This window comes from Trachemys scripta, chromosome 7 (genome assembly GCF_013100865.1).
Source record: "Trachemys scripta elegans isolate TJP31775 chromosome 7, CAS_Tse_1.0, whole genome shotgun sequence".
NCBI lineage: Eukaryota > Metazoa > Chordata > Testudines > Emydidae > Trachemys > Trachemys scripta.
Window position 1 is genome coordinate 27813542 of NC_048304.1, and position 24851 is coordinate 27838392.

The 24851-nt window shown below is 40.6% G+C and overlaps 1 protein-coding gene across 1 annotated transcript in view; it reads right to left on the bottom strand.

The window, feature by feature from the left end:
• Nucleotides 1-24851, bottom strand: part of CACNA1D (calcium voltage-gated channel subunit alpha1 D) — a gene marked incomplete in the record, with an annotated part of 323715 nt that overhangs the window by 178192 nt on the left and 120672 nt on the right. Inside the window, 3 exon segments of the mRNA XM_034775831.1 lie at nucleotides 14088-14284; nucleotides 15786-15938; nucleotides 17528-17670. Coding sequence (XP_034631722.1) covers nucleotides 14088-14284; nucleotides 15786-15938; nucleotides 17528-17670 — 493 coding nt within the window.

Genomic DNA, 24851 nt, shown 5'->3' on the forward strand with positions numbered 1-24851 from the left:
AAGTGGGCTGTAGTCCACGAAAGCTTATGCTCTAATAAATTTGTTAGTCTCTAAGGTGCCACAAGTACTCCTGTTCATTTTAGAGGATTCCAAACAGCATTTCAGCCAGTGGTCCCCCAAGCTGCAATGGAGTTAACATAAATCTGGTTAAAGGGGCTGGGCTTCAAGTATAGCAGCTCCTCTAAACCTGGCCACCTGTAAAAGGGCCTAGCTTTACCTATGCTATACTCTGGGCTCTGGAACAAAAGCACAGATTTCTCTGACTCTTTCCTGGGCTGGCTGGATTCATCTTCACTGCACTGCAGACCTGGGGATCCTGCAGCCCACAGACAGGTGCACCTGTGGGTTGTGAATTCTGAGGCCGTTACTTTGTTGTGAATTTCACTTCACTGCCATTTGGTAAACCAGGTTTGTAACTGACATGCTGGTAAGGGTTCTGGCTAAAAGAGTCTAAACGAGTCTAAGAGAATCTGCCGAAAGCTGAGAGTCTAAGCAAGGTTTATTGAAGAGAATGGATAAAGGTTACATTATCTTAGATTCCGTTATAATTACTTAAGGTCACTTCTGAATTTGAACTTCATGTTTCTAAAGGTAAAACGTGCTATTAAAATGCATAGCATTACTATGTTTCCAGACAACTCTCTACATTTAAACATCATGTAAGAAAATAACTTGAGTATTATTAGATTCATAGAATCATGAAATATCAGGGTTCGAAGGGACCTCAGGAGGTCATCTAGTCCAAACTCCCGCTCTAAGCAGGACCAATCCAAAACTAAATCATCCCAGCCAGGGCTTTGTCAAGCCTGACCTTAAAAACCTCTAAGGAAAGAGATTCCACCACCTCCTTTGGTAACTCATTCCAGTGCTTCACCACCCTCCTAATGAAAAAGTTTTTCCTAATATCCAACCTAAACCACCCCCACTGCAACTTGAGACCATTACTCCTTGATCTATCATTTGCTACCACTGAGAATAGTCTAGATCCATCCTCTTTGGAACCCCCTTTCAGGTAGTTGAAAGCAGCTATCAAATCCCCCCTCACTCTTCTCTTCTGCAGACTAAATAATCCCAGTTCCCTCTGCTTCTCCTCATAAATCATGTGCTCCAGCCCCCTAATCATTTTTGTTGCCTTCCACTGGACTCTTTGCAATGTTTCCACATCCTTCTTGTAGTGTGGGGCCCAAAACTGTTCACAGTACTCCAGATGAGGCCTCACCAATGCCGAATAGAGGGGAATGATCACGTCCCTCGATCTGCTGGCAATTCTCCTACTTACACAGCCCAAAATGCTGTTAGCCTTCTTGGCAACAAGGGCACACTGTTGCCTCTATCCAGCTTCACGTCCACTGTAACCCCTAGGTCCTTTTCTGCAGAACTGCTGCCTAGCCGGTCGGTCCCTAGTCTGTAGCAGTGCATAGGATTCTTCCGTCTTAAGTGCAGGACTCTGCACTTGTCCTTGTTGAACCTCATCAGATTTCTTTTGGCCCAATTCTCTAATTTGTCTAGGTCCCTCTGTATCCTATCCCTACCCTCCAGCGTATCTACCACTCCTCCCAATTTAGTGTCATCTGCAAATTTGCTGAGGGTGCAATCCAAGCCATCCTCCAGATCATTAATTAAGATATTGAACAAAACCGGCCCCAGGTCTCACCCTTGGGGCACTCTGCTTGATACCGGCTGCCAGCCAGACATGGAGCCATTGATCACTACCCATTGAGCCCGATGATCTAGCCAGCTTTCTATCCACCTTATAGTCCATTCATCCAGCCCATACTTCTTTAACTTGCTGGCAAGAATACTGTGGGACACCGTATCAAAAGCTTTGCTAAAGTCAAGGAATAACACATCCACTGCTTTTCCCTCATCCACAGAGCCAGTTATCTCATCATAGAAGGCAATTAGGTTAGTCAGGCATGACTTGCCCTTGGTGAATCCATGCTGACTGTTCCTGATCACTTTCCTCTCCTCTAAGTGCTTCAAAATTGATTCCTTGAGGACCTACTCCATGATTTTTCCAGGGACTGAGGTGAAGCTGATTGGCCTATAGTTCCCCGGATCCTCCTTCTTCCCTTTTTAAAAGATGGGCACTACATTAGCCTTTTTCGAGTCATCGGGGACCTCCCCCAATTGCCATGAGTTTTCAAAGATAATGGCCAATGGCTCTGCAATCACATCTGTCAACTCCTTTAGCCCCTCAGATGTAGTGCATCCGGCCCCATGTACTTGTGCTCGTCCAGCTTTTCTAAATAATCCTGAACCACTTCTTTCTCCACAGAGGGCTGGTGACCTCCTCCCCATACTGTGCTGCCCAGTGCAGTAGTCTCTGAGCTGACCTTGTTCGTGAAGACAGAGGCAAAAAAGCATTGAGTACATTAGCTTTTTCCACATCCTCTGTCACTAGGTTGCCTCGCCCATTCAGTAAGGGGCCCACACTTTCCTTGACCTTCTTCTTGTTGCTAACATACTTGTAGAAACTCTTCTTGTTACTCTTAACATCCCTTGCTAGCTGTAACTCCAAGTGTGATTTGGCCTTCCTGATTTCACTCCTGCATGCCTGAGCAATATTTTTATACTCCTCCCTGGTCATTTGTCCAATCTTGCACTTCTTGTAAGCTTCTTTTTTGTGTTTAAGATCAGCAAGGATTTCACTGTTAAGCCAAGCTGATCACCTTCCATATTTACTATTCTTTCTACACATCGCGATGATTTGTTCCTGCAACCTCAATAAGGATTCTTCAAAATACAGCCAGCTCTCCTGGACTCCTTTCCCCCTCATGTTATTCTCCCAGGAGATCCTGCCCATCAGTTCCCTGAGAGAGTCAAAGTCTGCTTTTCTGAAGTCCAGGGTCCGTATTCTGCTGCTCTCCTTTCTTCCTAGAGTCAGGATCCTGAACTCGACCATCTCATGGTCACTGCCTCCCAGGTTCCCATCCACTTTTGCTTCCCCTACTAATTCTTCCCTGTTTGTGAGCAGCAGGTCAAGAAGAGCTCTGCCTCTAGTTGGTTCCTCCAGCACTTGCACCAGGAAATTGTCCCCTACACTTTCGAAAAACTTCCTGGATTGTCTGTGCACTGCTGTATTGCTCTCCCAGCACACATCAGGGTGATTGAAGTCCCCCATGAGAACCAGGGCCTGTGATCTAGTAACTTCTGTTAGTTGCCTGAAGAAAGCCTCGTCCACCTCATCTCCTTGGTCTGGTGGTCTATCACAGATTCCCACCATGACAGCACCCTTATTGCTCACACTTCTAAATTTAATCCACAGACTCTCAGGTTTTTCTGCAGTTTCATACTGGAGCTCCGAGCAGTCATACTGTTCTCTTACATACAATGCAACTCCCCACTTTTTCTGCCCTGCCTGTCCTTCCTGAACAGTTTATATCCATCCATGACAGTACTCCAGTCATGTGAGTTATCCCACCCAGTCTCTGTTATTCCAATCACATCATAATTCCTTGATTGTGCCAGGACTTCCAGTTCTCCCTGCTTGTTTCCCAGGCTTCTTGCATTTGTGTATAGGCACTTAAGATAACTCGCTGATCATCCTGCTTTGTCAATATGAGGCAAGAGTCCTCCCCTCTTGCATTCTCCTACTCGTGTTTCCTCCTGGTATCCCACTTCCCCACTTACCTTAATCTTTAGACCTCTCAAAACTGAGCCCAGATTTTACAATTTTTAATTTATAACCATTGTTAGCAATCTATTTGTTAGCTATTGTTAGCAATCTATAAAGAAATGCATAAATTAGCCATCTACATGTTTATTCCTTAAAGCTAAACCTCTTCTTTTTATGATCATGATTTTAAAATCTTGGATTAAAGACTCAAAGTAAATTAGTATGCGGAATCTTACTGTTCTTAAATGCATTTTAAATACTTCTCTAGCACCCAGTATCTATGTGTTGTAGGTGATGACTCATTAGGTTAGTGTCTTTGGCCAGGCAAATAAAACATTTTAAGGTTATTTCTCCAAGGAAAGCCTGGATGTTAAATGTGGTTGTTTGAAAATAAAATAAGATTCTCCCATTTCTAAATAGCCAGCATAAGATCCCATTGTAACTTACAGCCAGAGGCCTACCTCGGTAGCAGATCAGAGCTAAACCACCACGATGGGAGCTCTGGGAAGTCCGCACACATGGCTTTCTCTTACACCAAGAAAATGAACTAGTGAGTGCTGCCTCATCTGCTGGGTAATCCACTGAGGGCACCTTAAATGGGGGCATCCTGCACCACCCAAGTGTCCCGAGGGTGATGAATCTTTGCCCTGTACCAACTAATTTGGTTTCAACATGTTAAGATGGAGTTAATACTATTCCCTGTGGTTTGGATCTATCCATCTGACGAAGTGTGTGTTGCCCAGTTTATTTCACACATGAAACTTGTAAAGTATATGAAAAGGTTTGGTCATCTAAATCAATGTGCTCAACAAAACTGTCTATTTATAATTAGTAAAGTGAATGAGCAATAGTGTGAAAGATGGGTCCATCTAACTGTGCTCAATAATAAAGGGCTATAATACAGAGATTAATAATACCAAGTATGATACTAAGTATATAATATCTTTTGAAACAATCTGTTTTAACAGCTAATTCTGCCGTGGGTTTTTTTATTTGTTTGTTTTTTAGTGTTTTCTGAAAGACATGGATTCAAATATGGTATAATGGTCTACATTATTTGGATTGAAAACCAGTATGTGACTGGTATCTTAATTTACATAGAAGCTGTAAATCAAACAAAAGTTCCATATGCAGGTCTGAACTCTATCCAATATGTTGTGTTATCACCTTAAGAGATTTGGGTTGCTTAAGAAAGACTTATAGACTAACAGACGTATTGGAGCATAAACTTTCGTGGGTGAATTCCACTACATGTGTCTGACGAAGTGGGTATTCACCCACAAAAGCTTATGCTCCAATATGTCTGTTAGTCTATAAGGTGCCACAGGACTCTTTGTCGCTTTTTACAGATCCAGACTAACACAACTACCCCTCTGATACTTTAAGAAAGACTGTTCAAGTTATTGATCAGTCTTTCATTTGTTTCTTCCAGTAAAGGTTTTGGAGCAAGATGTAGTAATTCAACTGCAGGACCTTTTAGCAGATATCTGGAGTCTGATTTATTTCTAATCTAGTTTCCATCCATTTTATTTAAACTTTTGGGGGGCAAAATGCTCTTTTGAAGATTTACAGTGATAGATAAACCTGAGATACTAGAAATGAGGTCAGAATAAATCATCTTCAATTCCTGGATGAGTTCATGGGAATTGGTATCCTCCTGTAAGTAGTTTAAAATCATCTCTCTCCATGTGGACTCTGTGTGTTACACTGTTCATTTGAAACTATTACATTAAATCACCATCCCTCAGGGCTCTATATTCTAGACTTTTTAATATTTATATTTTCCCATTTCACAGTACTATTTGCAGGCCTGTGTTTGATTATCATATTTATGCAGATCTCTACCCTTCTCTCTGTTCCTGAAGTTTCTAATGAGCTGGTACAGCAATCTACTTCTAGCCTCTTTGCAATCTTAGCTTGGATGTTTCTTAGCTTTTTGGATCTAAATAAAAAAAGGTTTTAATTAGCCCAAATCAACATCTGAAATCTTTTACTATACTCTCAGATTAAATTAGGTTCCACTGATTAATACTCAAGAATAAAAATCCAACATGCTATCTCTGGTTCTTAAATGTCATCTATGAAGCATGTTAATACTGTCATCCAAAATTCCTACCAGTCTATATGTAGCCAGAGATCCTGTGCTAGATTTCGAGCTGCCTAAGTCATCAAGGGCTGGGAGCATTGTGCACACAGCACAGTCAATCCCTTTGGGGGAAGACAGGCCTCGCTTCACTTGAGCATTTCCCTTGGATGACCCAGGAGTGTTGTTCACTGACACTAGGGGAGCAGTGTCAAGCAATGCTTAGCAAGTAGAAGGCAAGTGAAAGAAGCAATTAGGGGATTCTGTAGGGTATCCTACCAAAAAAATCTGGCATTGTCTGGGGAATATTTCTAGTCTATACTTACTCAAACGGATCAGAAGATTCTCATATATGCTTTGGTCTTCCTCAGACTGTAGGCTGCAATTCATTGTTGACTAGTATTTGTTTGGTTCTGTAATGTGTCTTCCATTTCTGTAGAGTCAGGAAGCTAAATTCCTAATAATGACTAATGTCTTACTTTATCTCTCCAGCTCTAGATGCTCTCTACAGGTTTCTGGCTTATCAATATACTGACTTCAAATTTTTAATATTTGATTGTTTACAAGACTGTATGTTTTTCACCAAGATATCTCCAGTCCTGTGTCTCCAGCTGAGCTTCCAGCTCAGTCTTGATAATACTTCTGTTGTGGGCTGCATCATTTTGTGTGTGGCCCGCTGGTGTATTTTGTACTTCACCTGTGGGATTTTTTTGTGAATTAGATCTGCAGAATGTTTGGCTGCCTGTCAGACTAAGATCTAGACTTACTTCTTTGGCTGTTATTTCAACTAATTTATAAACATTTTTATTATGTTTTTGGTTAGCTGCTCTCTGTGATGCTTGCACTAAGAACACTCTATAAAATCAAATGATTATTTGATTATCTGGTTGGTTTCCTGAATGTTTGATTGACAGGCTGAACAACCAACAGACTGACCTATTTTATTAGTGTAGTGATTCTCTTTGAAGTATTAATTGTGTCTTGTGTCCAGCTGTATTTAAGCAGGAGTTATAGCCATTATCTAAAATCTTCATTCTATTATTAAAAGAATTAATGATTGCATTATGTTTTTCTATGCACAAGAAGGAAAGATTTCCTTGTGCTTGTAAAAAGCTAATAAGAATATGATGGTTTTTGTTGTCTGTTATGAGAGTAAATTTAGAGAGGTATGGATGCTGTTTGGAGACTTTGAAAGTAAACAGTATTAGGGTTTTTCACCCTTAGATAAAGGTGTGTTACTCTCAGTAACATTAATAGGAGGGACATGTTTACAAGGGATGTTCAAAAAGTTCAATATACCCCTAAAGTTTCACTGCATTCAGACAATGTTATAGAAATGATCATTTCAGTTAAAAAACTCTAAGATCATAGAATCATAGAATATTAGGGTTGGAAGAGACCTCAGGAGATCATCTAGTCCAATTCCTGCTCAAAGCAGGACCAACACCAACTAAATTATCCCAGCCAGGGCTTTGTCAAGCTGGGCCTTAAAAACCTCTAAGGATGGAGATTCCACCGCCTCCTTAGGTAACCCATTCCAGTGCTTCACCACCCTCCTAGTGAAATAGTGTTTCCTAATATCCAACCTAGACCTCCCCCACTGCAACTCGAGACCATTGCGTCTTGTTCTGTCATCTGCCACCATTGAGAACAGCCTAGCTCCATCCTCTTTGGAACCCCCCTTCGGGTAGTTGAAGGCTGCTATCAAATCCCCCCTCACTCTTCTCTTCTGCAGACTAAATAACCCCAGTTCCCTCAGCCTCTCCTCGTAAATCATGTGCCCCAGCCCCGTAATAATTTTCGTTGCCCTCCGCTGGACTCTCTCCAATTTGTCCACATCCCTTCTGTAGTAGGGGGACCAAAACTGGACACAATACTCCAGGTGTGGCTCACCAGTGCCGAATAGAGGGGAATAATCACTTCCCTCGATCTGCTGGCAATGCTCCTACTAATGCAGCCCAATATGCCATTGGCCTTCTTGTTACAATGAGTTAGTATTGCAGGGAAAGCTTAATATTTGAGACAGATAACAGGTTGCCGAGTGCATGCTCCTTTTGGTACATTTTGTTAAAAGTACAGGAATTATGACTGGGTGATGTTTCTTTCTAATATTGGAATATGTTACTACAGTACTGGAGATATATGATATAATTTTAAAATGTTAATATGTTAAGTAAAGGATCACTGGGACACATGCAGACAACATCTCTAGCTACCCAGTACAAAAGGCTTGGAAATACCTCAGATTATATAGGAATATTTCACTGAGAGAATTTAAGACTCCTAACATGCATCCCTAATACGGTGTGTTATACAGGGGTCCCCATTAAAATCAGCATTTGCCAGTTGGCAGCCAGGCGTATCTGAGATACCACCGTTTTTCCTTACACTTATGGCTTGTCTTCAGAGCAATGTTAGCTCAAAGTATAACTCAAGCTTTGCCCCTAATCCAACTCCTGTTCACTCATAAAATCTCTAGCTCAAGTTAAATGATGTTTAAACCTGAGCTAGCTGGCCCATCAGGAGGTGTGGGGTGAAGTCTAAGCACTGTTGCCACTCAAGTTAGCAATGCAATGGGGAGCCAGCTACAGGCTACAAATATGATTTAGCACAACTCATCAGATACTAATCACTCTGCTAATCCAGTCCCTTGGTGCTGCTATCAAATTACTTTGTGTGGCTGAGGGTTGTTTCACAGTATGGCCACTGACACTCAAGCTATGCTAGCTCGCATATCGTAACTCAAATATAGTAATTCAAGTTAACTGTTGCAGTGAAGAAAAATAGCTATGATATCAATGGTATCAAGGGCAAATTATGGCTTTTTAATGACAGGCACCATCATTTATTATATGTACCCTTATATATCAAAAGAAACTGCTGAAAATAAATTGCAAATTATAATACATCGGTACTTTATAAATTAAGCATTAGCCATAAATGTCATATAAACCTAGATAGTTTTATTTGATCTTCAAGGATATAAAAGCACATCTAGGGCCAGATTTTCAGTGAAAAGTCTGCATTTGCAAAATCGAGGTTCAGATTTCTGAACGCTTGAGTGTTTGCTAAAGCAAACAGGAAACATGGCAAAGAAAGTGGGCATACTCAACTTTAGGATTGATTCAAAGCATTAAGAACCAGTGTGTGTGACACCTGCCATCCTGTCTGAGAAAAAAGACCTCCTGAGCTGAAAGCATAAGTTTCTACAGACTGAACTAAAGTACAGTGCTCTACAGCTGGGGCTGTCACAGATTCACATTCTCTGTTTATCAAACATATAACATAACACACACTGACCAGTGGGTTACATGTATATGCACAACTTAGAATTAGAGAAATATACAGGCAATGGCCCACACACACACACAATAACCTGATTTTCAGCAATCACAGGCAACTTTGTGAGTAGCAGGACCCATATGAGTCAACAGTAATTGAATGGTGCTCAGCACCTACCAGGATTAGGCCTGAAATCAACTCTGGATGTGTACAAGAGAATATTATTATTTAAACCTGATCATTTCACAGTGGAGTTCACTGTCGTTATCCAGGTGATAGTGAGCAGTATTAGTGAATGTTTTTGGAAGCTGTCATTTTCTGCTGACAGAACATAAGAACATGAAAACATAAGAATGGCCATACTGGATCAGACCAATGGTCCATCTAGCTCAGTATCCTGTATGCCAATGCCAACATAGCCAATGCCAGATGCTTCAGAGGGAATGAACAGAACAGGGCAATTATAGAGTGATGCACCCTGTTGTCCAGTCTCAGCTTCTGGCAGTCAGAAGTTTAGGGACATGCAGAGCATGGAATTGCATCTCTGATTATCCTATCCTCTGGGAACTTATCTAATTCTTTTTTTAATCCAATTACGCTTTTGGCCTTCACAGCATCCCCTGGCAATGAGTGCCACAGGTTGACTGGGCATTGTGTGAAGTATTTCCTTATGTTTGTTTTAAACATGCTGCCTATTAATTTTATTGGATGGCCACTGGTTCTTGTGTTATGTGAAGGGATAAATAACACATCCTTATTCACGTCTCCAAACCATTCCTGATTTTATAGAGCTCTATCATATCCCCCTTAGTCATCCCTTCTCTAAGCTGAACAGTCCCAGCATTTTTAATCTCTCCGCATTTTTGTTGCCATTTTCTGTACTTTTTCCAATTATAATATATATTTTTTAAGATGGGGCAACCAGAACTGCACGCAGTATTCAAGGTGTGGGCATACTATGGATTTATATAGTGGCACTATGATATTTTGTCTTATTATCTATCTTTTTTCTAATGGTTCCTAACACTCTGTTGGCTTTTTTGACAGCTTCTGCACATTGAACAGAAGTTTTCAGAGAACTATCCACAATGACTCCAAAATCTCCATCTTGCATGGTAACAGCTACTTTAGACTCCATCATTTTGTATGTATAGTTGGGATTATGTTTTCCAATGTGCACTACTTTGCATTTATCGACATCAAATTTCATCTGCCATTTTGTTGCCCAGTTCTATGAAACCCCTTTATAACTCTTTGCAGTCAGTTTGGACTTAACTATCTTGAGTAATTTTGTATCAGCTGCAAATTTTGCCATCTCACTGTTTATCCCTTTTTCCAGATCATTTATGAATATGTTGAACAGTGTTGGTCCCAGTACAGATCCTTGGGGGAACCCGCTATTTACCTCTCTCCACTGTGAAAACTCATCATATATTCTTATCCTTGTCTCCTATCTTTTAATTAGATCCAAGAGGGCCTTCCCCCTTATCCAATGACTCCTTACTTTGCTAAGAGCCATTGGTGAGGTATGTCATCAAAGGCTTTCTGGAAGTCCAAATACACTATATCCACTGGATCACCCTTGTCTGCATGCTTGTTGACACCCTCAAAGAATTCTAATACATTGTGAGGCATGATTTCCCTTTACAAAAACTGTGTTGACTCTTCGCCCATCACAGTGTGTTCATCTATCTATCTGATAATTCTGTACTGAAGTTTCAACCCATTTGCCTGGTACTGAAGTTAGGCTCACCAGACTGTAATTGGCAGGATCACTTCTGGGACTGTTTAAAAATATTGATATTAGCTATCTGACTGTCATACCCCATTTAACAGTTCTGCAATTTCATATTTGAGTTCCTTCAGAACTCTTGGATGAATACTATAGGGTCCTGGTGACTTATTATTGTTTGATTTATCAATTTGTTCCAAAACCTCCTCTAAACCTCATTTAACAATATGCATCAGGATGCAAAACATTGCACGTACTCCCTCCAACCCATCTTACACTTGTCCACAAGGTAACCCTAAGTAGGTACTTTTACTGGTCACACAGTAAACAAATGAAAACTAGGAATGTGTGCAGATTCTAATATTTGTACTGTATTTGTGTTTCTATTTGCTGCAGTATTTTTAGCACCTCCGGTAACTATAAATGGGGCCACATTTAGAAAGGATCTGTTCTATTGTCCCCATCAATAGCTCCCCAAGACTATAAAAAAACCACAATAACATAAACACAAGTTAAAATACAGAGATAATGGGGTTTCTTTGGGTTCTGTGAACAACCCTATTCAAAACTAATATGTATGCTTTCTTAACTGCACAAGACTTTTACACTTTTATTCATCATTATTGCTAAAAGTTTTTCACTTATTAGCTAATAGCAGATGAACCTGCCACAGCTTCATCAATAGGTAAAACCAAATTGAGAAAAGTGACATTCTTCCATCCTGGTAAAAAGATGCCAGCTTGCCAGTCAAAGGTGTATTGTGTCTACAGAGAGAGAGGTCCAAGAACCAATTTTATTTAAATGATGTCTTCAAAGCAAATTCAGAGCAAAATATTTGGTATATTTTACCAGGTGAGTATGCTTCTTTGACTGAGGTCAATAACCTCAGTGTCTTTTGCAATGAAATGAAAATTGACATCTATGTAGCGCAAATATCCCTCATGTGGAAAAACTATACTTAAATAATGGGTTTTTCTGAGTGAATTCTCAACTTTGCTTGTTATTGCCTCTCTTGGTCTCAAATAGCCTGTGTTTGATAATTCAAGGGCATATTGCAAGGCCCATATGTTTTTTTAATGTTTGGGGAGGGTGGAGTTTTATGATGGTGGTCTTGTTTTTATAATGGGGGGGCTTTAAATTTTTTATGCATTGGACAAACCAATTGGGTTATTAATTATTAAAGGGGGAAAGTCAGCTTAATTTATTTATTTTATTCTGTATGAATTATGTATTTTAAAATGTGTTATATCTCCTAGAGCTTTTAGGATAAGTTATCTTTGTATATATTGAAAGAAATAATAAATAATAGGCTCATAACTACCCAAATGTGGGTATGCTCTGGCTTCCAAAAATTAAAACAGCATGTGTTCTCTACTGCACCCCTCCTCTGCTCTGACTTCACTTTTATGGGGCATGGAAGATTTGGGTTTTTTCCATCACAAATACAAATGACATAAACACATGCACAAACTGAACATTCATAAAGTCTCCTGAGACAATTAGAAAAAGATAAGGAGAACAAGCAAGCAAGCGAGACAGTGAGAAAGAGAAAGAGAGAACAAGTGCATGTTCTGATTGTTCCAAGAAACCAGCACCAAATTATAGAAAGGGAAAAATATGCCTTATATGAGTAACACTTATGTCATAAGTGTCTGATCTGGACCCAAGCCTGCATTTTAAGTGTGCTAGTAAGTGGAGAACTGGGCTCTCTTTCAGAGCTATAACAGTATTTTCTGGTAAGCAAAGTTCAATATTTTGCCAAGTTTGTATCTTGTAATCTTACAGATTGTTGGTTTGCCATTTTAATTATTTTGTAATTGTGATATCATCTTAAGAAATGTCTCTGTGTAGCTAGACACCCCAGTGTATCATGTTGGATTAAATGCCAGGGGTACATGTGCTGATGTGGTACTGTATTTCATTTTTAGCTACAATATGCTTCATCTTGATTTGCAGCAAATGACCCCAGGCTATGTAAGCACCCATTCACTGGGATAATACCATACCCTTTACTGCATTAATTATTTCACAGAAGAATTTTGATATTAGCAAATAATCCCACTTGGCCACACTCAGCCACAAAGTAATCTAAATTGTGGGCTACTCTGAGCAACAGACCCACAGACTCACTCCTAGGTTGCAGTTCCAGCAACAAAAAATTTCAAATTTGTTTAGCAACTTCCCCCCATTTTAACATCATTTTGTTCAGAATTTTTGTAATTAATCCTTTTTTTTTTTTTGCTTCATCAGTCCTTTAAAATCTAAATTTTTTATCTTGCATTTACTAAGATCTTGATTTTGTAAACACTTACTACTGAGCAGAGTGATTACTATGAGAAGTCCCATTGACTTTAAGCAGGAAGTTTGGTCTTGTGGTTAATGCATTAGACTAGAACTCTGCCACAGACTTCCTGTATGCCCTTGCACAAGTCACTTACGGACAGATTTTTAGAGGTACTGAGGGGCCTAAATATGCAGATAAGTGCTTACTTCCCCTTTACTGCAATGGGAGCTAGACTCTTCTGCAAATCCCATTAGATATATATTTGCATATTTAGATGTCTAAATACCTTTAAAAATCTGTGTCTTAATCGCTCCGTACCTTAGTTCCCCATCTGTAAAATGGGAATGAAAATATCTCCTGTCTCCTTCTGTTTGTCCATTTATACCATAAGATCTTTGCAGTAGGGTCTGCTTCTCACTATGCCCCTGTGTAGTGCTGGATACAATGGGACCCTAACCTTAGCTGTGGTCTCTAAGTGCTACTGTAATGCCAAAAAATAAGTACTGTGCTTAGTAATACAAAAGTGTTTTCAGGATTGGTTCCTATGCAGCAGTGATGGCCTTTGATATATATTTTTGCTGTTTCTATGGAGACATACTTGGGCCAGAACCTTTCTTGAAGCATGAGAGTCAAGGCTTGATATGTCTGAAAAAATGGTTTGTAGGCCCCAAGGCAAATGAAGACAGTTGAGAGCTTGCTTGGGTCTAATTTACTATAATACTATGAAGATGCAAAAAGAGAGCTTTTAAACAAAATCAGAAAAGACCTACTTAAAAACTATAGGCTTGCAAAGGAATGCTAGTCCAAGGGACAGAAATATAAGATTAAATTTATCCAAATGGAATAGGCTTAAAAAAACCCAGCAGTGCAGAAATCTGCTTCTGAAAGAGCTTTTTAGCCTGAGGAATCCAGTGAGATGCTGTGACTGGAAGAAGAGTGCAGCTGTGCTCCTTTGCAGCAGAACTATCTTGCCAAGATTTCTTGTTCACAGTGTTGTTAAACATAGTTAGTTTCTCATCTGCATATTGAAGCTTGTTTTAAGAGTAAGCAAAGTTCAGAGATTTCTATTTCCTACCAAGCTACTTACCCAGTACAACACATCAGTCCATCCTTCCATGGTTATACACTGGAACACAGTTAACATCGCAAAGGCAAAATTGTCAAAGTTGGTTATGCCTCCATTTGGTCCGACCCAGCCGCCCCTACATTCGGTGCCATTTATGGCACACTGACGTCCATTCCCTGAGAATGCACAAGGTGCTGGATCATCTTCAACTAATATATCTGAAATTGACCAAAAACATTTCAGAATTCTGCATTCTCAACATTTTTGTGAAATAACATGCTTGTGAGGAGAAACTCCAACACTGACGGACTACAGACAGCATTACTTGGGCCTGGTCTATACTACCCGCCTGAATCGGCGGGTAGAAATCGACCTCTCGGGGATCGATTTATCGCGTCCCGTCGGGACGCGACAATCGATCCCCGAATCGGCGCTCTAACTCCACCAGCGGAGGTGGTAGTAAGCGCCGCCGACAAAAAGCGGCAGAAGTCGATTTTGCCGCCGTCCTCACAACGGGGTAAGTCGGCTGTAATACGTCGAATTCAGCTACGCTATTCACGTAGCTGAATTTGCGTATCTTAAATCGACTCCCCGCTGTAGTGTAGATGTACCCTTGGAGAGATTATTCATTGAAGGCTTGATCCTGAAAGGTGCTGGGAGTCTAAGGGTAATGCAGGGCACTCATTTCTCAGGATCAGGTATACAGAGCTCCTCTTCGATCTGGAAAAAGTAATCAGAGTGTCACAGCAAAACAGAAGGTAGGACAGATTGTTAATCACAAGGAGTTAACACTCTGTCCCACCTTGTATTTAGCTGTGACACCCTGATTACTTTTTCCAGACCTGAAAAAGAGGTCTGTGCAGGTCGTAAACTTGTCTCTTTCATCAGCAGAAGTTGGCCCATTAAAAGGTATTATCTCACCCACCTTATCTCTCTCATGTCTTGGAGCCAGCATGGCTACAACAGTGCAAATGAAATGAAGCACGTTGCCAGCTGTTGGTAACACAATGAATTTTTCAATTACTGAAGTTTAACTAACATATGCTTTCTTCTCATTATTCTTTCTTCCTTTTTCCATCCCATATTAACAATTTCCTTCCTCTCAGCAGGTAAGCAGTCCCGGACTAGATCCTGCATTTAATCTATTCCATTCCAGACTTCACTGGTGGAAATGTACCCTACTTACAAAACTTCATTTCTCTAGTGATGATCTTTCACTCCTCCGAAGACCTCCCATACCAAATATTTTCACTGTATCATTTAAACCCACATCTGAATGTAGGAAGATTGGATTCCTCTATTACTCATCTCAGTGCTTGCTCCTATAATCATGCTGCCCAAAGTGCTGAAGCAGAGAGACAGCCAGCTTTCTGCCTCAGGAGGGAATGTCTGCTCCGTGATATGACTAGCTCTTCACTAGTCTGGGATTCAAAGTCCAATTACTGTGTTTCCCACTGTAGGATGTCACTACATTATTGGGCTGACCCTTTGGCTACATTTTTTAAAAACAAGATCAGTTCATAGCAAGTATCCAGGCTCTGTTGTTCAGTTAGCATTTTAAAATTTAACATGCTTTTCCTAAAATCATGCAACCTTATGGAAATGAAGATTCGCAATAGTTTTAACGTCTAGGGCCTTATCATGCTCCCACTGAAGCCCCATTGACTTGAAAGGGAGTAGGATTGGTCCCTTATGTAAATTAATGGCTTCATTACTTACCTGAATCAACAAGAAAACATGATTTGTGCATTTTTCCAATAAAAAGTTCCAATCCTATAATAGCATAGATTATGATTACAAACAATACCAAAAGGGCAATATGGAGCAGGGGAACCATGGCTTTTATAATGGAGTTCAGGACAACTTGTAAACCTAAAAAAAAACAAAAAACACACACACACAAAGACAATGAGTTAGACTTTCTACGGCATTAACTTTTCCTGATTATGAAATCTTTTGCAATTACACATAATTAGAACACACAGAAATGCCATCAATTTAAAAAGTGTGGTGAACCTATGGTTTCCACTGAACAAAACACACCGAAAACTTCCTGCAGCCAGAATTTTCAAGCTGTTCAGTTTCAAAAGCGAATGTCCAAGCACAGGGCTGCTTTAAAAAATTTTAAAGCTTTGTATTCTGTTGCAAAATTCTAACTGAACATCGTCTGTGTTCAGTTAGGCTAATGTAACAGAAAGCAATGCTTGAAAGGCAACAACAAGAATCCATACTCCTTAGATGGTATGAATTCCAGGTGGTGCTGGGATTTTACATCACCTGAAGAATCTTGAAAAATCCTGTGCTCAGGCCGTCATCTTGCAATGAGCTCAGGGCAGGCAGGTGCAGGGGGGTCCATCTGCACAGAGCTCATTGCAGGATTAGGTCTTTGGTCTGGAAGGTTTATAGTGTTGTTAGAGAGCACTGCACCTGTATGATAAAGATCTTTAAAACTGATACATCTAAAACAACTTTAAAATATAAACATACTTGGACACATTCATTTACCTTTCACATTGTTTTTATAATTTTTCTTTTCCCTAAATGTATATTGGTTAAATTCTGCACTGATAGCCCTTCAGGCCTCAAGTGACTGGGGGCTGGCCCAGTATCAATGAAGCAGAATATGGCTCGCTTGTATTTAAACAAAGGCTTTGTCCATCACAGCATATCCTTCCCCTCCCCCCCATTCTGCTTGATTCTCCACTGAAGTTATTTTTCTAAATCTGTGTCATCACTATCATTTCCAGGGCAACAGATTATGATGTAATAAACACAGCATTATTAATTTGCTGCTGGATCAAATGTGGGAAACTGGGTTGTGAAACAGAGAGGCCTCATTCAACTCAAAGCATCAATAATTAGTAATGAATGAAAGGGAAATAGAAAGGATAATTAGAAAACTCAAGTGTCTTTTTTAAATAATTGCTCTATTTTTCAAGTTTCCTAGTTTTGGAAATTGCTCTTTTATTCCCTGTGGTGTAAGCATCAGTAAATCCCATTAAGATCAACAGGAGCTATTTGCGTGCAGGCAGGGCAGAAAACATGTTGTTTGCTTTGGCATACATTTACCTGCATATGGACAATTTTAGGAGTAGCTACATAGTATGTTTCCCAGGATTTGGGTATCAAAAATCTCAACTTTATTTTCTGATGCATTTGCTTTTGATCTTTAATTTATTTCATATAAAACTTCTAAAAGTTAAATGTATTCTTCTGTCTGCCTAGTGAACTGTGTAAGACGATCATACACTGAATGAGTTCACAATCCCTTATTCTACTTCAAACAGGATATCGCACATCTTGAAACACATTTTATCTACGTAACCAGATAACGAAAGTCAACTTTACCCTGTCACTTTTATTCTACTCTCTAGAGCAAGAAGGTTAAATAATCTGAAAAGATAACACAATGGAATGGTTATTTTATTCACTCCAACAGAATTAAATAGAAAATAGCTTACTGGGCACTCCTGATACAAGCCGGAGAGGTCGCAACACACGAAAGGCTCTTAGGGCTTTGACATCAAAGCCACCTGGTTTGCCACCTGAGTGGCTACCTCCTTCTGTTTCTTTGGTTAATTGTTCCAAAATTACACTAAACAATCTACCAAATAAAAAAAAAAAGAAAGGTCATCATCACCGTCCATTTACCAAGTAATCAAAAGTGTTAGGAAATTGCTTGAACTGAGAATAGTTCTGAAAAGCTGGTCAGCTGTCGAAATGACATATACTTATGTATTAAATCATGATATGAAGGTTATGAAGTGCAAGAGCTCCTAATCCCCCAAGAGAGGGATGATCACACAGAATCCACTAAATTAACATTCTGCTAATATACAGTCTCTGCCAGTTTTACACAGATGAAGCTACTTTATCACGGCTTTTTGTTCAAACATTTCAGATTGTGAGGTTTGCAAAATCAGTCTTTCCATTAGAACATTAAATAGATAATGACAAGAAACTCCCAGTTTTAAACGGTGTAGATTATATGAACTCCCTATGACACTACAGTTCAACATTCTAAACATAGTCAGCAAAAGAAAAAAACCCACAAAAATATTCTCCTTACAGTCAGACATTTCATAAAGTGTTTCTTAACTGGCAGAAGCCATTTACTAAAATAGTGTCAGAATGGAAGTTCAGTAACCATAACGGTTAAAACTGAAGCAGGTGGTTAAGGTCAGCAGTGGTCTCAATTTTTGTTTCATTTTGCATGCTATAGTTCAATTTGCGTTGTAAAAACTTCCATGTTTTGCTAGATTTCAGGTCTGAGCCGTGCAAGCCAAAGTGAGCATCATCCAGTTTTCCACACAGAACTATCATGCGATGCCTGATCAGGAGCGGTGCCAGGATTTTTGGCGCCCTAGGCAGAGGTCCTTCCGCGCTCCCGGTTGTCGTCGTCAATTCTGCAGCGGGGGGGGGGGTCCTTCCGCGCTCCGGGTCTTCGGGGCACTTCAGGGGGGGGCCCCGGGGAAGGGAAGGCCCCGCCGCAGAATTGCCGCCGAAGCCCCGGAGCGCAGAAGGCCCCCCGCCGCCGAATTGCTGCCCCCCTCAAATCCTGGTGCCCTAGGTGACCGCCTAGGTCACCTAAATGGAAGTGCCGGCCCTGTGCCTGATCAGAACTCAGCCAGCCTCGTTCCACTGAAAGGTCTGTGAACCTCAGCAAAAATTTCAATAAACTTGGCCTGTGTTTCAGGTTTATAAAATACACCTGAAAGCAGGAAAATTTTCTCCGGTTTTGAGTTTTGTCAGGAAAGTTTTTCACAGCTCTGGTTATAAATCATCAAGAATCACAGAGCAGCTGAGAAACAGGTGCTATGTTTAGTAGCTTGCCAGAGCTGGAATACTGGAAGCTTCCCCTGGACCCCAGCTTGGGTCACCCACTCCCCTTCCCCAGTCTGTCCTACCATCTGTGGAGCTCCTAGATCTTCGGGTCATGATCCGACCTACTGAATTTACACAAGTCAGAGATCCACATATTTTAAGAGATGACAGAATGCAGACATTTAACAGCGTATGCCCTGGTTCAGCAAGTCATTAAATATGGGCCTAACTGTAAGCATGTGAGTAATCACATTGACTTCAATGAAACTATTCATGTTCTTAAAGTTAGGCACATGCTTAAGCACATTGCTGAAATCAAGGCCTGAGTGGGAGGGATGCTGTCAGGCACTCAGTGCATAAGTAATTCCTCAAATTAGAGGTCCACAGGTACAGTAAACTGCTGTGCAAGCTTCCTCCCTTGGGACCCGATTCTGGACTCTTTTCTCAGGTAAAGCTCCCATTGAGAACAATGGAAATTTGGCCTGAAAAGTGAATGCAGGGCCAGGCACTAAACAAGTGGGTGGATTATTCTCTAAGCAATCCATAAACTGATTGATTTCAATGAGAGTTTTGACTGAGTTGGGACAGAGAAAAATGTGCAGGGCTAGCCTTCAGTTCTGCCAGCATATATCACTTCTATCAAATCCATCAAGCTATAAAGCCATTAAGCCCTTGATTTTCTTTAAAACATAACATTTACTATCCAATACGGTGTACTAAGGCTGTTTAATATTCTTTTAATTAAATGTCCAAATTATTTATGTTGGAAAACTGCCTTTTGCATATGCACCATAATTTCTTGTCTTATTGATGTGAATTTTGGAATGGTTGTCATGATTTTGCCTTTGAGCCATTACATTTTCTGCTGACAATGCACAATAAGAGCATTTAATTTAATGTACCTAGTGCTGGACACCAGTGGCAGCTCCTTTGAAGCTATTAAAATGTAAATATGAAATTCCATAACAAATTCATTCAAAAGGAATCATATCTAGAGATGATTCCATCTCTACATAGGGTCAAATACAAAAAACAATTTTTCAGTAGGCTTCTCTCTTAAGGGTGCAAGTTAATCAAATAACTGGCCCTGTACTGGCTTATGTTCTGTAACTGATTATTTTAAAACTAGGTTGCTTGGGTAAGAGTGCTGCATTTCCTGTGAGCCACTGACCTGTTTTCTGAGGGTTTCTTTTACTCTGGATGCTGGGTTGGATCTTTGACTACATGGTTTGCACCTCATACACCAAGCCTTCCTATTCTGGACTAGTGAAAGGGCAGGGACTTGGATCATAGAATGAGGCTTTGAATATCTGATGGGAGACAATCCAATTCTTCTTACATACCGCAGATTCAGGGTTAGCATTTGATGTAATTAAACTTAGCCAGTTGTAGTGACTGTTTTATAAGTAGGTGATAATTTTCTTATCACATGATGTTTTGGAGACAGAAGGCCAAATATAGAGGTGATGTACCAGGTGGTATGACACAGACCTCTCCTTACACTAATTTATCCTCCCTTACACTCAATTACACACATGTCACTCACAGAGATGTATGAAAATTTGGTGTAAGACAGACCCATGTCCCCTAGCAACATGGTTAGATGAGGGGTTCTAGTTTAGGGATTTGCTCAACTGCCCAGGGCTACAATAATCGCATAGCCACCAGATAAGGGACTCAAAGGGGTAGAGTACTCCAAAGATTGCTTGGTCTGAGAGAGGAGCTCCCTTGTGTGAAGTCCACAGCACCTGCCCACGAAGCACCCCACCACAGAAAGGCCTCACCAACCACCATGTGCACTGGGTCCAATCTGTTGAGGATCACTTGATCTGATGCAGATCCAGATTACGTGATGATTATCTATTATTTGTATTACTGTAGAACCTAGGAGCCTTAGTCATGGACCTCCTGCACATCGCAGGCCACGAAACCTCGCCTACCCATAATCTCTGGCTGAGTTACTGATATCCTCAAATCTTCATTTAAAGACTTCAAGTTATAGAGAATCCACCATTTACTCTAGTTCAAACCAGCAAGTGATCTGTACTCCACACTGCAGACAGGGCCGGCTCACCCATTAGGCGACCTAGGCGGTCGCCTAGGACGCTGCAATTTGGGGGGCGGCGACCGCGGCTGTATTTCCACGGCAGGACCTTCTGCCGCCTCTGTGGGGGGGCGGCATTTCGGGGTGGGACCTTCTGCCACCTAGGGCGGTGGAAAAGCTGGCAGCGCTCCTGACTGCAGAGGAAGGCAAAAAAAACCCCACCGGGTCTCTGCCAATCTGACTTGGGAGAAAATTCCTTTCCAACACTAAATATGGTATTCAGTTAGACCCTGAACATGTGGGTGAGACCCACCAGCCAGACACTTGGGAAAGAATTCTCTGTAGTAACTTCAGAGCCATGCCCATCTAGTATCCTATCTCCGGCCATAGGAGATAGTTGGTAAAAGCAGACCTTAATGGACCATATGCTATTGTTGGCAATCTCATCATGCCATTCCCTCCATAAACTTATCAAGCTCAGTCATATAACAAGTTAGGTTTTTTGCTCCCCACTATTCCCCTTGCAAAGCTGTTTCAGAGCTTCACTCCTCTGATGGTTAGAAATCTTCATCTAATGTCAAGCCTAAACTTATCCATGCGTACTTGTGCCAACAACGGTCCTTAACTTTAGTAACTCCTCTCCCTCCCTGGTGTTTATCCCTCTGATGTATTTATAGACAGCAATCATATCTCCCCTCAGCCTTTGTTTTGTTAGGCTAAGCTCTTTAAGTCTCCTTTAGTAAGGTAGGTTCTTCATTCCTCTGATCATCCTAGTAGCCCTTCCTGTACCTGTTCCAGTTTGAATTCATCTTTCTTAAACACAGGAGAGCAGAATCTCACACACAGCATTCCAGATGAGGTCTCACCAGTGCCTTATTTAATGGTAATAACACTTGCCTATCTCTACTGGAAATGCCTCACCTGATGCACCATACAATTTCATTAGCCTTTTTCATGGCTGCACCACATTGGCTGCACCACAGTTATCCTCTGATTAACCAGTATTGCAGTCTCTCATCCTCTGTCACTTCTAACTGATACATCCCCATCTTATAGAAAAAAATCTTTTTATTAGTCCCTAAATTCATGACCTAGCACTTTGCTCTATTAAATTTCATCCCATTTCTATTGCTTCAGTTTTCAAGGTCCTCCAAATCTTCTTGAATGATATTCCAGTCCTCCTCCATATGGGCAATACCTCCCAACTTTGCCTCATCCACAAATTTTGTTAGCACACTCCCACTTTTTGTGCCATGGTCATTAATTAACATGTTAAATAATATCAGTTTCAAGATCAATCATTGAGGATTGTTACTATTGTAACAATAACTACTGTTATTGTAACCTAGTAACCTCCCTCCAGCCTGACAGTTCACTTTTCAGCATGACCTGTTGTAGTCTCCCTTTTAACTAGTTATTTACCCACCTTTCAGTCGTCATCTAAAACCCAATTTTTTCCAATTTAACTAATAATTTCCTATGTGGAACTGCAACAAATGCCTTACTGAAATCTAGGTAGATTAGATCTACAGCATTTCCTTGTCTAGAAAATCAGTTATCTTCTCGAAGAAAGAGATCAGGTTGGTCTGGCATGATCTACCTTTTGTAAAACCATGTTGTACAGGGGTTCTCAAACTGGGATTAGGGACCCCTCAGGGGGTCATGTGGTTATTACATGGTGGGATCACGAGCTGTCAGCATCAACCCCAGGCCTTGTTTTGCCTCCAGCATTTGTAATGGTGTTAAATATATTTTGAAGTGTTTTTAATTTATAAGGGGGGTTGCACTCAGAGGCTTGCTATGTGAAAGGGGTCACCAGTACAAAAGTTTGAGAACCACTGAGGTGTTGTATTTTATCCCAATTATCCTTTACCTCTATGTGCTTAACTACTCTCCCTTTCAAAATTTGTTCTAAGACCTTGCATACAATTGAAGTCAAAGTATTGGGCCTATAGTTTTTCGGATCACTTTTTCCCCTTTTCTTAAATATAAGTATTATAATTTGCAATTCTCCAGTCATAGGATACAACCCCCGAGTTTACAGATTCATTAAAAATCCTTGCTATTGGTCTTGCAATTTCATAGGATACAATCCCCGAGTTTACAGATTCATTAAAAATCCTTGCTATTGGTCTTGCAATTTCATAGGATACAATCCCCGAGTTTACAGATTCATTAAAAATCCTTGCTATTGGTCTTGCAATTTCATAGGATACAATCCCCGAATTTACAGATTCATTAAAAATCCTTGTTATTGATCTTGCAATTTCATGTGCAAGTTCCTTTAATATTCTTGGATGAGGATTATCTGGGCCCCCTGATTTGGTCCCATTAAGCTGTTTGAGTTGGCTTCCAGCTCAGATGTGGTAATTTCTATTTCCATATCCTTGTTCCCATTAGCCACCCTCCTACTGTCCGCAAGCTCCTCATTACTCTTATTAAAAACTGAGGCAAAGTATTTGATGTTTACCCATATCTACATTATCTTTAATCTCCACTCATCCTCAGTGTTCAGCAGTCCCCCTTCTTTCTTTGTTTTCTTTTTATTTATATGGCTAAAGAATCTTTTACTGTTGCTCCCTTTCCTCCCACTTTAACCATGGGCCAGAATGTGCCAGCAGACTGGTACTATGGCAATAATTTCAGTAATTTTCATTATTTAAAAATAATATTTGAATATTGGGTATTTACATGTACACAAAACAGCAGCAGATTTAGTAATTACAATTCTTTCCCCAAAATGTTGGCCTTCCCATTAAATCACATCATTTTCCTTCATTACCTCAATGGTGTGAGTTAGAAACTCTCTCTCTCCCTCAAATTCCTGGCTCATTTCAGTTAAAGGCAAACTCTGAGTATCATGTAAACTATTTTAAAAAATGCATTATGAGACATTGCACGCCAAGGCTTTCTTTGCAAGTCAGCAGCAATGGCAGAGCATTTCACTGGGATCTTTTTTTTTTTTTTTTTTTTTTTTACTTAACAGGGTCTTCACTATTGAAAAAATTCCTTATTTCAGTCTGATCAGACAATATTTGCATATTTAGGGAAAACAGAATATATGCTATAAGATTAACTCTTTGATGCCTCAACATAGGATCTCCTAAAGCAGCATGTAACACAAAGAGAATCAATGCTAACTGATAATATAAAATGTGCTGACACAACAAGGAACAGATGCTGCATAGCCCTTACACAGTGACAATGAGCGAGTAAGGAATTTCCACACACTTGTGGGCTAGGCAGAAGGGCAGTTCCTGTACAATGGGGCATGCAGGAAATGCTCCCTCACTACTCCCCTTGGGTTCCTGGCACCCCACAGGGGACAGGGAGGGCTGAATGTAAACAGAGTCATGGTTCCATCCTATCCTCTGCATCATGCTGTCCAGCTGTGTGGTGGGGAAGGGACCAATGTGCTGCATCCCATGAAAGGGGACAGAAGTGTCCAGTCTCCCTCTCATGCCAGAGAGGTGTAGCAGGTTCTCTGTCTCTTTGAAGCAGGCAGAGCTTTTCTGGTGATGCGTGTGGGGCAGTGCAACTCTACAAGCACCCTCAACACTGGGCTGTGCTTAAAAGGCACAGCTGAGCCCTGAAGGATTATGGACCCAACCTAGAAAACCTCTACTCAGATGAACAGTCCCGCTGGGTGCAATGGGACAACTCATATGTACAAGAATTTGCAGGACAGGGCTCTAATATTGGACCTTGTTATGCCATCCATTTTTAGGCAGAACTCATTGAATGCATCATGGTCTTCTGCTTGAAGGCTGATTGTACAATATGACCCAAGTTCCTCCATTCTGAACTGGAAACCTTTTAGGGCTTGATTCTGCATCTTCACTCATGTGAGCTGACCAATAAATTATGTATGAGTAAAAGTTAGTAGGCTTCGGTCCTCAGTCCCATCAGAATAAGGC